Source organism: Acomys minous (genome assembly GCF_964271855.1).
Source record: "Acomys minous genome assembly, chromosome: 13".
Classification (NCBI taxonomy): domain Eukaryota; kingdom Metazoa; phylum Chordata; class Mammalia; order Rodentia; family Muridae; genus Acomys; species Acomys minous.
In genome coordinates this window covers 15,184,465-15,198,088 of record NC_140495.1, presented here as the reverse complement: position 1 = coordinate 15,198,088, position 13,624 = coordinate 15,184,465, and the positions used below count along the sequence as shown (strand labels likewise).

At 45.4% G+C, this 13,624-nt stretch overlaps 1 protein-coding gene and 1 pseudogene across 2 annotated transcripts in view; both read left to right on the top strand.

Annotated features, from left to right (window-relative positions):
- TRAIP (TRAF interacting protein) overlaps positions 1-13,624 on the top strand; it is a 31,549-nt gene that overhangs the window by 5,472 nt on the left and 12,453 nt on the right. Inside the window, exons 2-5 of the mRNA XM_084752705.1 lie at positions 8,476-8,533; positions 8,991-9,074; positions 11,905-11,944; positions 12,898-13,025. Coding sequence (XP_084608831.1) covers positions 8,476-8,533; positions 8,991-9,074; positions 11,905-11,944; positions 12,898-13,025 — 310 coding nt within the window. The remainder of the gene's footprint in view (positions 1-8,475; positions 8,534-8,990; positions 9,075-11,904; positions 11,945-12,897; positions 13,026-13,624) is intronic.
- LOC311580934 (large ribosomal subunit protein eL36-like) lies at positions 513-1,158 on the top strand (annotated as a pseudogene). The gene has a single exon. The product of its transcript is annotated as a large ribosomal subunit protein eL36-like (transcript).

The window sequence follows — 13,624 nt, the reverse complement described above, 5'->3', positions numbered from 1 at the left end:
TTGAGTTCTGAAAAGGGTGGTTCTGTTATTACTCATTTACTAGAAGTCACGGCGATTATGGGTGTACCTAAACAAATTAAAACTGACAATACTTCATCTTATGTCTCTAATAAAATGAGACAAATTTTAATGTATTATAACATAAAACATGTTACAGGTATACCACATGATCCCACAGGACAAGCAGTCATTGAAAGAGCCAGTCATACTTTAAAAGAAGTGCTCATCAAACAAAAAGGGGTAGGTATCAAAGACCCCCAAAGATAGATTACATAATGCCTTATTGACTTTGAATTTCTTGAATTCTAATGAACAAAACATGACAGCTGCAGAGAGACACTGTATTTGAGAAAACTGCTGAATTAGATCAGCCTGTCTACTTCAAGGACATCTGACCTCAGAATGGAGAACAGGAAGTGTGTTAGGATGGGGTAGAGGTTTTGCATATGTTCATACAGGAAAATAAAAATAGTGGGGTCCATCTAAAATGATAAAAATTAGATATGACTGTTGCGGCCACCCTCGGAGAGCAGCAGCCATGGCCCTGCGCTACCCCATGGCCGTGGGCCTCAACAAGGGCCACAAGGTGACCAAGAACCTCAGCAAGCTGAGGAGCAGCCAGCGCCGTGGGCACCTCACCAAGCACACCAAGTTCGTGCGGGACATGGTCAGGGAGGTGTGCCATGGAGCTACTCAAGGTGTGCAAAGACAAGCGCGCGCTCAAGTTCATCAAGAAGAGAGTGGGTACACACATCCGGGCCAAGAGGACGCAGGAGGAGCGTGCTGGCAGCCATGAGGAAGGCGGTGGCCAAGGACTGACACCCCCTCTCTCAATAAACGTTTGTGCGCAAAAAAAGAAAAAAAAATAGATATGATAGAGAAAGACCCCTGAAAATCATACACACAACCTTAATCCTAACACCATGAAGACAAAGACAGATCTCTGTAGGTTCTAGCCCGGGCTGGTCTCCACAGGGTGTGACCCCTTACTGATAAGTTACTTGTAAAACAACCTAGGATTTAAACCGATAAATTTCTCATCAACAGACATGCAAACTGCATGCCTCCCACCTCAAAAGGCTTTTTGTGGAGTTAAGGTATAACGGCTCTGGCAGCCGGCTTATCCCTCTAAACACGAGCTGCTTTCATGGCGGACAGTTGGTGGTCACACCAGATGCAAAAAAACACCGAGGACTTACAGGTGACAAAATACTCATCAGCCTAGTTAAATCCTAAAAACTCAAAGGCTAAAATTCACATACTTAAAAGGGTAACCTTAATGCCAGCTCTTTTGCTCAGGCACCTGGCTTGTCTCTAAAACGGGGTACATTTCCTCGGGAGACAGGTAGCGGCTTAACCTATTCATCAGGTGCCACAGAGCCTAGAGAAGGACATTAAGAACTATACAACCTTGTTTTGATTTCAATTAAATAATGACTGTATGTTCTTTGGTAATGGTGATATTATACTTCCTCTTTGAAAGAGGTCAAAATAAAACAGACCTGGATGAAAAGGAGACTGCTCTACTGACTTAAGTCAGTCTAGACGTACATGAATTCAAACTACAGCACTAGCCTCGATTGTATAATGCTTGTGAGAAATTATATAATTTCAGAATTAAAGTACCAGATACTGATGCTGGATCAGACCCGACAGGATTCATCCTCCAGCATGCTGATGTGCTGACACGCTGCGTTCCTCATGTTCCGTCCGTTTGGTTGCTGTCGTCTTCAGAACAGAACATCTCCCAGGACAGCTTTGGAGAAAGCTCCTGATTCCAATTGGTCCAGCATATCAGACCGTGCCACACAGGACCTTTTAGGCTTGAATTTTCCAACATTTAGAGACTGGACCACAAATGCTATCCCTAGCTTGTTTTACCATTTTCCTAGTTTTATTTGGGCCCCTGTATAGGTATTATTTGTCCCAAACCAGCCTGAAGAAGCTTTAAAAAGAGAACGCCTTCCCATTTCCTTTAAAGGGGGGTTGAGTAAGGTTTTCGACTATGGAGGTTTATCTTCATTGGGAATTGATTGTGTTATTATTGGCTTTGTTCTGAGAAAGAACAAGGTTGAACTCAGGGATTTTTCTCTGAAAAAATAAAAATATCTAGGAATGATAGGACAAAAGGTAGATTATTGAGTTTACTCTTCAACTTAAGGCTTTAATTATTACTCTCGAGGCTAGTTTTAAATCATTGGTATAAGATATTAGATATTGATGTAAAATAGGTTTATTTTTAATTCATTGTACTATTCAATTTTATCACAACACTATACATCTTAGGTTTAATAGATAAGGTAAAATATTTAGATTAAGTCTTCAAAAACCTCAGAGACCTACAGAATATGGCATTTAAAGAAATTTTATTTGTTTTGAAGATTCGTTGAAAATGAGACAGGTTGACTCCTGGCAACACCCAGCCTGCTTCAAAGAAGATAATGAGCATCCAGGAACCTCCTTATGGAGATGGCTTCAGGTGTGGCAAACCAGCCACTGGGCAAAAGTTGTCCTTGTTTTCTGCCACAGACAGAATTCTGCCTGAAATGGGAAAACTTTGATGCAGGTGGAGTTGACGGCCTAACTCTGCCAAGACAGGGTAAGCAAGTCCTCAACAGTCCCTGCTTCACAAATGTGTCTGTCAGATAAAGTGGGCCAGAAGGCTGAAGATGATGCTCCAACGTGTTAAAGAGTTTCAAGTGACTGTTCAGGTAGCAAAGTGTCTCTGTCATTTTTTTTCATTTTGGAAGCTGCTAACCTGCACTTCCTATTTACTCAGCTAATTAATTTTATTTCTTCTCAAGTCTCTGATGGGGTTGAAAACAGCAAAACATTATGAGTATAACATAAATATAATGATTGGTTTGTGGTTCTTGTGTATATATATTGTATATTGGTGTAATGATATAAATGTATAGGTAAGAGGGTTTTTGTTTTATTAGACTAAAAGGGGTAATTTTGGAGGAATGCTGAGTGAATGTATCAACCGTCAATAAAGCGCCGTTTAGCCAATCAGCTGGGCAGAAGGACAGGAAGAGGAAGGCAGGACTTCCTGGAGAGGAAAAAGGGAGTTTGATGGTTGGAGGAGGAGGAAGAAAGGGGTCATGGGTCATAGTGGCAAGTGCTTGGAATATATGTGTGTTGTAAGGTTTAGAGTAGTTTGCTTAGTTTACAAGTAGATTAGAATCAGTTTAGACTCTGCCGGGAGAAGTGCTGGCAGCTTTAAAGGACTTTTCAGTTTCCCTGTGTCAGTTATTAACATTATAGGCTGAATGGATACAAATTACTGTAACATGCTTTTGCCACTGAGATTCATTCTTAGCTTTTGCTGGGCTTTTATTTGTTTGTTTTTGTTTTAATTTTTTTATTCTATTTTATTTTTTAAGTGTGTGGGTGTTTTGCCTGCAGGTATGTCTGTGCACTGGTGTTTGCGGACATCAGAGGATGGACTCTTGTGTTTGTTGCCCTTTTGAGTCTGATGTATTTCACTCAGCATAATAATTTTTTTGTTGTTTTGTTTTTTCGAGACAGGGTTTCTCTGTGTAGCCTTGGCTGTCCTGGACTTGCTTTGTAAACCAGGCTGGCCTTGAACTCACAGAGATCCACCTGCCTCTGCCTCCCTGAGTACTAGGATTACAGGCGTGCACCACCAGGCCAGGCTTCAGAATAATAGTTTTAACATTTATCCGTCTCATGGCATGTATCAGACTTTGATTTTGTTGTGGCCAATATTTAATTGTATATATGAAAATACCATATTTTGTTTATCCATTCATTTGTTGATAGTTATTTTCAGATTTTGACTGCTGTGAATAATGCTGCTATGAACTGCTGCACAAATACCCGTCTGAGGCCCTGTTTTCAGTTCTTTAGGCCATATACCTGGGAGCTGAAAGACTGGGACATATGGAGATTCTATGTTTAGTTTTCTTGGGAATTGGCATACTATTTTCCACAACAGCTGCCTGCTTCTCTTCTCTTTGTCTCTCTCTCTCTCTCCATCTCTGTCTTTCTCTCTCACCATCTCTGTTTCTCACATCTCTGTGTTGCACAAGCTGGTTTCAAATACCATTTTATTATTTTTAGTGCTAGACCTTGAACATAGAGATTGGTACTAACCCCATGCTCTACCCCTGAGCTAAATCATACATATACATATGCACACGTGCGTGTGTACACACACACACACACAGTTTTTTAGACAAGTTCTCATTATGTAGCCCAGGTTGGCCTTGAACTCAAAATTCTCTTGCCTCAGCCTCCCACTTGTGGGAATTTCAGACATGCACCATAATGCTCCAGTATATCCCACAGTGTCCCCAAATTCCCTGCAACAAGAAATATAAGGATTCTAATTTTTCACATCTTTGTCAACACTATCATGTGTGTTTGTTTGTGTCACTAAGATTCAAACCCAAGGGTCTTGAATATGCCTAAGGCAAACACTCCCAGACAGCCATACACGAATCCTTCCTTTTTGATGATAGCTGTCCTGATGGATATTGAATGCATCACACTGATTTTTGGTTTATTTATTTGCTTTTCGCTTTTGTTTTTCAGTTGTAACAAAATATGTTCATTCTAAAAATTACCATCTTTGTGATTTTAGGGCTGGTGCTGTGGTTCAGTGTTAAAAGTGCTTGCCTAGAGCTAGGTGTGGTGGTGCACGCCTTTAATCCCAGCACTCAGAAGGCAGAGGCAGGCGGATCTATGGCCTGGATCTACAAAGTGAGTCCAGGACAGCCTAGGCTATACATGGAAACCCTGTCTCGAAAAACAAACAAACAAGCAAAGTGCTTGCCTAGCTTGTACAGGGTTGGAGTTTCCATTTCAAGTAACACCAAAACCAAAACCAAAACAAACAAACAAACCTGTCATCCCAACACTCAGGAGCCTGAGATAGGAAGACTAGTCTGAGCTACATCAAAAGAATTTGAAGGTTATACAATTCACTGGGATTAAGTATTCATAATTTGTGCAATTGCCACCACTGTTTTAAAATGTTTTCATTTTCCCAAACTGAAATGCTATACTGCTTCAGTCAGAACTCTGGGTTGTCTGTGACTTCAAGGCCCAGGTAACTATTATTCTCCTCTGTCTTGGTGACCTGGGTTTCTCTAAGTGCAGTTTGTCCTTTATGACAGGCCTAGCTCAGCCAGCAGAGTGTCTTAAAGACCCGTTCATGCTGATTGTAGCATGTTTAAGGATTCTTTCTTGTAGTGTGCTCTTTTGAACTCTACTTTTTTTGTTTTTTGTTTTCTTCATTTTTGTTTGATTGTTTGTTTCCCAAGACAGGGTCTTTCCATGTTAGCCTTGGCTGTCCTGGACTCACTTTGTAGACCAGGCTGGCCTTGAACTCTCAGCAATCCGCCTGCCTCTGCCTCCCAAGTGTTGGGATTAAAGGTGTGCGCCACCACCACCCGGTTGAGCTCTACTTTATTTGGGGTGTTTAGGCCTCAACTTCCCTTCCAACCTCCCAACCCTATATAGGAGAAAGAAGGCTAGAGAGGAGAGGGGGCCTCTTTGCTTCTCCTGGCTGTTTAGGGTCAGTTGGGTTCTTTAGGGCTATATCTGTCACCGCCAACAGCAGTCGCAGCCAGCAGTCTCCTCCAAGCTGCTGAACCCCAAGCTGTTTCTCTTTGTCTGTCTGCTCTAAGCATCTCTGGTCTCTTCAAACTGCCTCTCTTTTCTTTCTTTCTTTCTTTCTTTCTTTCTCCTTTCCTCCTCCCCCCCCTTCTTTTATATCTTCAGAGAAGGCTGGCAAAAGGCACACACACCTCATGAGACAGTTAACAGGTGTGGACAAGCTAAAGCTCAAACTAAAACCCACACCTGGGATTAGAACAAAACCATATTTACACAACACAACTGAGTTTACAAAGAACCCTAACCCTCCGTTACACTTGCTTTCTTACTCTCTGCCAGGCTTTCACTGTGTAGCCCTTTGATGCTGTTTATCTTAGGGCTGGGGAGGTGTAGCAGTTGTAGAACGGACGGGTCCTTAACAACAGGGACAGCAGAGCAGGAGCCCTCCTCATCTCAGGTCGTTTAGTCACATGTGCAGAGTTCATGCTGCCATCTGAGACTACATGGTCACCGATGAGGAGTCAGGATAGACTTTGTTTGTTTCTGAGACAAGGTTTCTCTGTCCTGGACTCGCTTTGTAGACCAAGCCAGCCTGGAGCTCACACCTGCTTCTGCCTCCAGAGTGCTGGGATTATAGATGTGCACCACCAGGACTGGCTTCAGGATAGACTTTTTAGAGGTGGGCGGCATTAGTCTGCCTACCATTGTGGTTTTGGAGCTTTTTTTTTTTTTTTTAACCTGTCCTGGACTTGCTTTGTAGAACAGGCTGGCCTCGAACTCACATCTGTCCACCTGCCTCTGCCTTCTGGGTATTGAGATTAAAGGTGTTCACTACTATGCTTGGCTTTTTGGAGCTTTTATATATACATGTGCCAGATTTTCTCAGAGTTCCTTCTGTATCTTTTTTTTTCCCCCTGAGACAGGGTTTCTCTGTGTAGTCCTGGTTATCCTAGACTCGCTTTGTAGACCAGGCTGGCCTGGAACTCACAGTGATCCACCTGCCTCTGCCTCCTAAGTGCTGGAATTAAAGGCGTGCGCCACCACTCCTGGTTTTTCCTCTCAGTTTTTTGAGACTGAGTTTTTCTGTGTAACAGCCTGGTTAGACCAAGCTGGCCTCAAACTTACGAGATCCACTGCCTCTGTCTCCTAAGTGCTGGGATTATAGGCGTGCACCACCACCCTGGCTCTTATTTTTTTTTTTTTCATTTTTAAAATTCGTCTGTCTTTCTTGCCATCTTAGAATCTGGGGTTTCACACATGGTAGGCAAATACCCTTAGCTCTCCCTCTTTGTAACTTGTGTGGTTGGTTTTCTTGGTAGGTCTCTTGTAGCCCAGGGTAGCTTTGAGTTCCCTATATACCTGAGAATGACCCTGAATTTATGATCTCCCTGCCTTCACTTCCAAGTGGGATTGCATTTGTGTGCTATCAAGGCTGGCTTGTTTCTCTGGTTTTGGTTTGAGACAAGATCTCACTATATAGTCTAGGTTGGCCTCCAACTCACCATCGTACTGCGTTATCCTCCCAGACATCTGAGATACAGTGTGTGCCACCATGCCTGGCTCCCTTTTTGTTTTTGTCTGTTTGAGACCATGTAGCCTTAGTTGGTCCAGAGTTCAATATGTAAACCAGGCTGGCTTCAGATTCACAGAAATAAGCCTGCCTCTGCCTCCCATGTACTAGGACTGAAGGCGTTCACCCCCATACCTGGCTACTTTTTTTCTGAGATTGGCTACTTGGTTTTTGAGACCGCCTAAAACTCACCATGTGGCCTTAAAGTCATGCTGACCTTCTTGTCTTAGTCTCCCAAGTGCTGGGATTGTAGGAGTGAGCAACTGTCTGGCTTGTTTTATTCTGTTGAAGTGCTGCAGAAAAGTGTACATGTTAAAGGTGCATGGCCTGTAGGGTTGTCCCGAACCCAGCAATCTGTGTGGCCAGACTCAAGTCTGGAAGCGCGGTGTAGGACCGGGACGGTGGCTCACTGGCACAGCACTTGTCCTGCGTGAATAAGGGCCTGGTTTGCTCTCCAGCTCTGCAGAAGAAAGAGGGCAATGTCTGCATTACAAACCTTGCAAGCTCATCTGATTACCCCGCCAGCACCCACACACATATAACGGCACCACTTTGCCCGTGTTTTTCTTTTATACAGATGAGATCACACAGAATGTGCTTTGTGTGTGTGTCCAACTTCTCTTCATTATGCTTTAATGATTCATTGATAATTTGCTTCTTAGTTAACTCATCCCACTGTGCCTGGTTAGCCTTAATTTTGTTGTATATGGCCTTTGAATGTATTTATAGAGTTTTTAAAAGCATATTTATTGGAAAGATTTGGTAATGGGAGATAGTATCATTTTTCAAAGAGGAGTTTGTCTCTCATCCCTGGGGCGAAGAAGTCTGTCACACTCTCACCTCCGGTCTCTCTCTGAAGTCTGGGCTGGTTTGGAACTTGCCATCCTCCCACCTAGGATTACAGTAGGCACCATCATGCCTACAGGAGGCTGTTTCAGTTAACATTTAAGGCCAGAGTCTGGATAGGCCATACTGATAAACTGTGTAAATCTGGCTATGTTTTGCTTTTACCACTATTTAAGAGTGTAGCCCCTAGTGCCCTAACTGAAAGTAGGGTATTATCGGAGACTCAGAGTGACTCTGAGCTATGCCTTTCACCCACATGCTGCAGCCCATCTTGCAAAGAACATCCATGGGCCGAGCCTTCAACCCCCAACAACAACACTGCTCAGGCCTTCAGGAACGTCCTACCTGGAACAGTCACCTCTCATTACAGGCAGGCAGGCACTGGGTCAAAGAGGAGCTAATAGCAGTGACCATGTAACCTGTATCCCTAGCCATGCCAGGATCACTCACCTTTGATTTTGTTCTCTTTGTAGCCTAGTCCAGTGGTTTGAGACAGCACCAAGTCGGACCTGCCCACAGTGTAGAATCCAGGTAAGGATGATGGAGTGGAGGTACTTCAGGCGAAGACCTCCTCTTTCCAGAAAGCAGGCATGGGGAAGACAGCTATGAAACAGAAAGACTCTAACCTTTTGGCTTCCTTGGCTTGAGGTCAGTTGATCCTCACAAACATCTGTAGTCACTCAGGAGGCCTGCCTACACCCTAGGGTGGCTGGGAGAGGGACTTTCCCACCAAGTCTTAATTTGTGTATATTTCGTCTCCTTTAATAAAGTTTAGCAACTGTCCCCAGACATAGACATGACTTTAGCCATCCGCAGACCAGCAGCCCACATGTAGGAATGAAGAAGCCTTCTGACGCAAAAGGATGTGCTGAATAGTTATCCTGAGAGCAGACCCGGAACATGAAGCAGGCAGTCAAAGCCACGTTCGGTCCTTCCTCCTCATCTTTGGCCGTGACCCAGCGTTATTCTCTCTTGTTCTCTCATCCAGGTTGGCAAAAGGGCTATTATCAATAAGCTTTTCTTTGACCTTGCCCAGGAAGAGGAGAGTGTCTTGGATGCAGAATTCTTAAAGGTACCCAGGATTTATCTCATTCTACCAAATTCCAAGCCTTCTGGGAGCTCACTTTTCACTTCTACTTAGAAAAGGCACCTAGAAGCGCATGCCTTTAATCCTAGGACTTGGGAGGCAGAGGCAGGCGATCGGTGTGAGTTCGAGGCCAGCCTGGTCTACAAAGCGAATCCAGGACAGCCAAGGCTACACAGAAAACCCTGTCTCAAAAAACCATAAAGAAAGGAAGGAAAGAAGGAAGAGAAGGTACCTAGAGTGTGGATGGAGCCAGGCCTGCGCAACAAGGACTTGGTAGAGAGCTAACAAAGGGAGGGCACGTAACTTGGAGACAGTCATCAGAGGCATGTACTGTAAGAGGAGGGGCTGAGCACCTAGGGGACCTCCCCTTTGGGCTTCCAAGGCTGTTTGGACTGAAGGACAGAACCCTGCTTCTGATACCTCTCACCTTGTGTAGGATTTATGGCCTTCCTGCTCAGCGCACTTTCTTGTTGGACTGTTAGTGACAGGTCAGGAAATTCCTGCCTCGCTAGTCAGGGAGGATGTTTTTTGTTTGTTTTGTTTTTGTTTTTTTGAGACAGGGTTTCTCTGTGTAGCCTTGGCTGTCCTAGACTCACTTTATAGACCAGGCTGGCCTCGAACTCATAGTGATCCGCCTGCCTCTGCCTCCCAAGTGCTGGGATTAAAGGCGTGTGCCACCACCGCCCGACACGTCAGAGATGATGTGTGAATCCACCATTACCTAACCTGGCTGGGCCTCAAAATTTCTTGGAGAACATGGTGTAAAAACGCATGCCTGGGCCTTTCCGAGCCCAGCCCTAGAGGGCAAAGCCCCTGGAATCAGAGTCTTTAGCCCAGAAGGAAAGAAAGCCAGACTACGGGGGAGGATAGCCAGGTTGCCGTCTACGCTTCTCCCATTTCCCCTCCATATCTAAAGACGCCTTCCTTTTTGGGTAAGGGAGCTGGACTCGCAGAATGTCTCGATGAAGTTGGGTTGGGGTTTGCCCATGATCACTGGACTCTAAGGGTTAATCTGCTGAGACTCCGTCAGATTACAGCTCATTTGACCTCAGCCCCCTGGCTGTTGTGATGTCCTTGGAACCTCCTTGCTTCAAGATGGTTGAGCTTTTGTGTTTGGAGCCAGCCTGTTCATCGTCATGGTAACTGCTCCCAGTTTTAAGAGGTGTCCTCCTTGTGATGAAGACAACAAAGGCAGCTTTGAGTCTTTTCTTCAGCTTTCAAAGCCAAGCCTATGAGACAGGGAGGGAGGCAGCATCTTGAATAGTTTGGAGCAAGGACTTCGAAGGCATCCTGCTGAGGTGTGGAAGGAGCCAGGAGACTGTGGGGTGTCTGGTCTCAGTCGGACCCTGCATGCGCTTAGCTGTCTACTGTTTCCATTCCCAGTTGTTTGGCCTACACTGCCCAGCCCAGCCACTAGGAGCTCCTGCCCCTAAAGTCCTGGGCAGAGGGGCTGGTTGGGGGTTGCGGGGAGCTTATATTGGTCACACATGGAATTCTGAGTCTTCTCTTAAGCTTTAAGGGGAAATCTGGAGGAAAGGCTGCTGGGATTGTCCATAAAGGGTGCTTGCCTAACCCTGGAAGTGTGCTGTAAAAGCCTTCATTCTCCTGACTGTGGCTATAGGCATCTCCCTTGCCCCCGGACATTGAGTTCTCTAGACTGCTAAGGGGGGAGCCTCTCAGAGCCAGCCTGGAGCCTGGAGGGAGGTAGACTGAAAGAGGCAAGGCCCAAGACAGAACTAGAGATGGTTCATAGTGCTTGGCTGTTCTGCTCTGTGTCCCTGGTGATTGCAGCGAAAGCTCCGAGAACATTCGACTCTTGCAGGAGCAGGAGCTGGAAGCTTCTGCTGTTGACTGACCATCAGGCCAAGCTTCACTTCCTGTGGGACTCATTTCCTGCATCTTACCTTCCTGTGGGACTCATTTCCTGCATCTTACCTTCCTTCTTAAAGGGCTCAGAAAGGGGCTGGAGAGATGATTTATGGGCACTGGCTGCTCTTACAAATGACAGGGTTTGATTCCTAGCACCCAAATAGCAGCTAACAACTGTCTCCAACTCCACTTTCAGGGAATCCAGCACCTTCTGGCCTCAGTGAGCAATGTGAATATGCGGTGCACTGACATAAACGCAGGCAAAACACTGACACACATAAAATAAAAATGAACATATATTTTTAAAAAGATTTATGTATCCAGCCGGGCACAGTGGCACACACCTGTAATCCCAGCACTCTGAGAGGCAGAGTTCGAGGCCAGCCTGGTCTACAAAGCAAGACTAGGACAGCCAAGGCTACACAGAGAAACCCTGTCTCGAAAAACAAACAAACAAATAAAAAGATTTGTGTTTTATATATATATATATATGAGACTCTTTATGTATGCCTGCACACCAGAAGAGGGCACCAGATTTCATTATGATGGTTGTGAGCCACCATGTGGTTTCAGGGAATTGAGCTTGGGGCCTCTGGAAGAGCAGGCAGCGTTCTTAATTGCTGAATTGTTTCTTTGGCTCAAAAAAAAAAACAAAAAAAAAAAACCCGTAATGAATGGTGAAACATGCCTTTAGTCCTTGCACTACTGAGGCAGAGACAGGTGGATTTCTGTGAGTTCAAGACCACCCTGAGCTACCTAGTGACATCCTGTTTCAAAACAAACAAAAAGATCCACAGACATAAAATAATATGCATTTATTTCTGTGTTGGCTTGGCCTTGAGTATTGGGTCCTGTGGCTCAGCCTTGTGGGAGGCTGAATGGAGGCTGGCTGTAATGTGCTCCTGTTGCTTATTCAGTGTTGCAACATATTATATTTGTCCTGCAGAATGAACTGGACAGTGTCAGAGCCCAGCTTTCCCAGAAAGGTAAGTTAATAAGAGACAAGAGGCCCTGGGAAGCCTCTGCCTTGGGTGTTGGAGGGAGGGAGCCTAAGAGGAAGGAAGGTCTTCGACCTCTGGCAAAGCCAGGGGCTCTTCCTGCTTTATATGGCCAAGAGTCTTGCTAGCTCAGCCAGGCGTGGTGGCACACGCCTTTAATCCCAGCACTCAGGAGAGAGACGCAGGCAGATTGCTGTGAGTTCAAGGCCAGCCTGGTCTACAAAGTGAGTCTAGGTCAACCAAGGCTACACAGAGAAATCCCATCTTGAAAAACAAACAACAGCAACAAAAGAGTCTTGCTAGTTCTTACAACTAGCCAAAAGGGAGAGGCGTGGTGACCTAACTGTCTGCTGAGGCCTGGGTGGCCTCTTTTCACTGTTTGGAACTATTTTGCCCAGGAGCCATTTTGGGAGTGGCCCCACCCCATCAGTTTGCATCTTCAGGCTCGGCTGTTGAGTTTGACAGAAATTTGCTTGAATTCTGGGACGAAGAATTAACTAGACCCACAGAAGTCGGGGGAACAGTGACATCTACCCAGATATATATATATATATATTTTTTTTAAATGATTTATTTATTTATTATGTATGCAATGTCTGCCTGCATATGTGCCTGCAGGCCAGAAGAGGGCATCAGATCTCAGTATAGATGGTTGTGAGCCACCATGTGGTTGCTGGGAATTGAACTCAGGACCTCTGAAAGAGCAGACAGTGCTCTTAACCGCTACCTCTCCAGCCCCCTACCCAGATAGTTTAAGCAGGAGAAAGGAGAGTTTGTCTCCTAAGTGAAACTCTAGCTTAGATTTCTTGGTGCATGGTAGAGAGAGACATAGGCCACCCACCCTTCTGGCCTGTGCCTTGCTCTCATATGGCTCAGGGGTAGCTGCTTGAATTCAGGGGTCAAAGTTCTCATGCATGGATGGACTTCTGCCCCTGCTCCAGAGAGGGAGAAACGGGACAGCCAGGCCATTATCGACACTCTGCGGGACACATTGGAAGAACGCAATGCCACGGTGGAGTCCCTAAAGAACGCCTTAAACAAGACAGAGATGCTGTGTTCCACTCTTAAAGTAAGTCCTCAGGGAGGTACAGCCACAGTCCTGTGCTCGCTTTCTTTCTTTCCTTCTTTCTTTTTTTAATAGAGGGTCTTACTCTATATCCCTGGCTGGCTTGGAACACAGTGGTCTACCTGCCCATGCCTCCCCAAGTGCAGAGATTAAAGGCATGTGCCACCATGCCCAGCCTAGGCTCACATTTCTAATCATATCTTCTGGTTCTGCCTCAACCACTTTATGTTTATACAGTGGTAAAGCGAAGGCAAATCTCTTCTTCCCAAGGCCCTTCTAGCCCATAAGAAAAGGGGCTATAATGGCTGTGCTTGTGGATTTTGTACCAGGTAACAAGGCCTTCCCAACACTTCACAGAGGGCCCGCTCAACGGAGACCTGAGTAGGCTGGGCTGTGTTTCCAAAAGTGGCTCGTCGTCCACTGATGAGGCCCGTCTGAAGAATCTTCCATTAGAACTCGAGTCCTTGGCGGGGCTGCTCTCTGGAGCCAGATCAAACAGCATCCTAGGGAGGAGCAAAGGCCTTTGAAGTCCGCTGTGCTGAGCTGACCGAGCAGATCAAAGCCTGTAAAGCAAGCAGGCCTAGACCCAGATGAATTTTGTA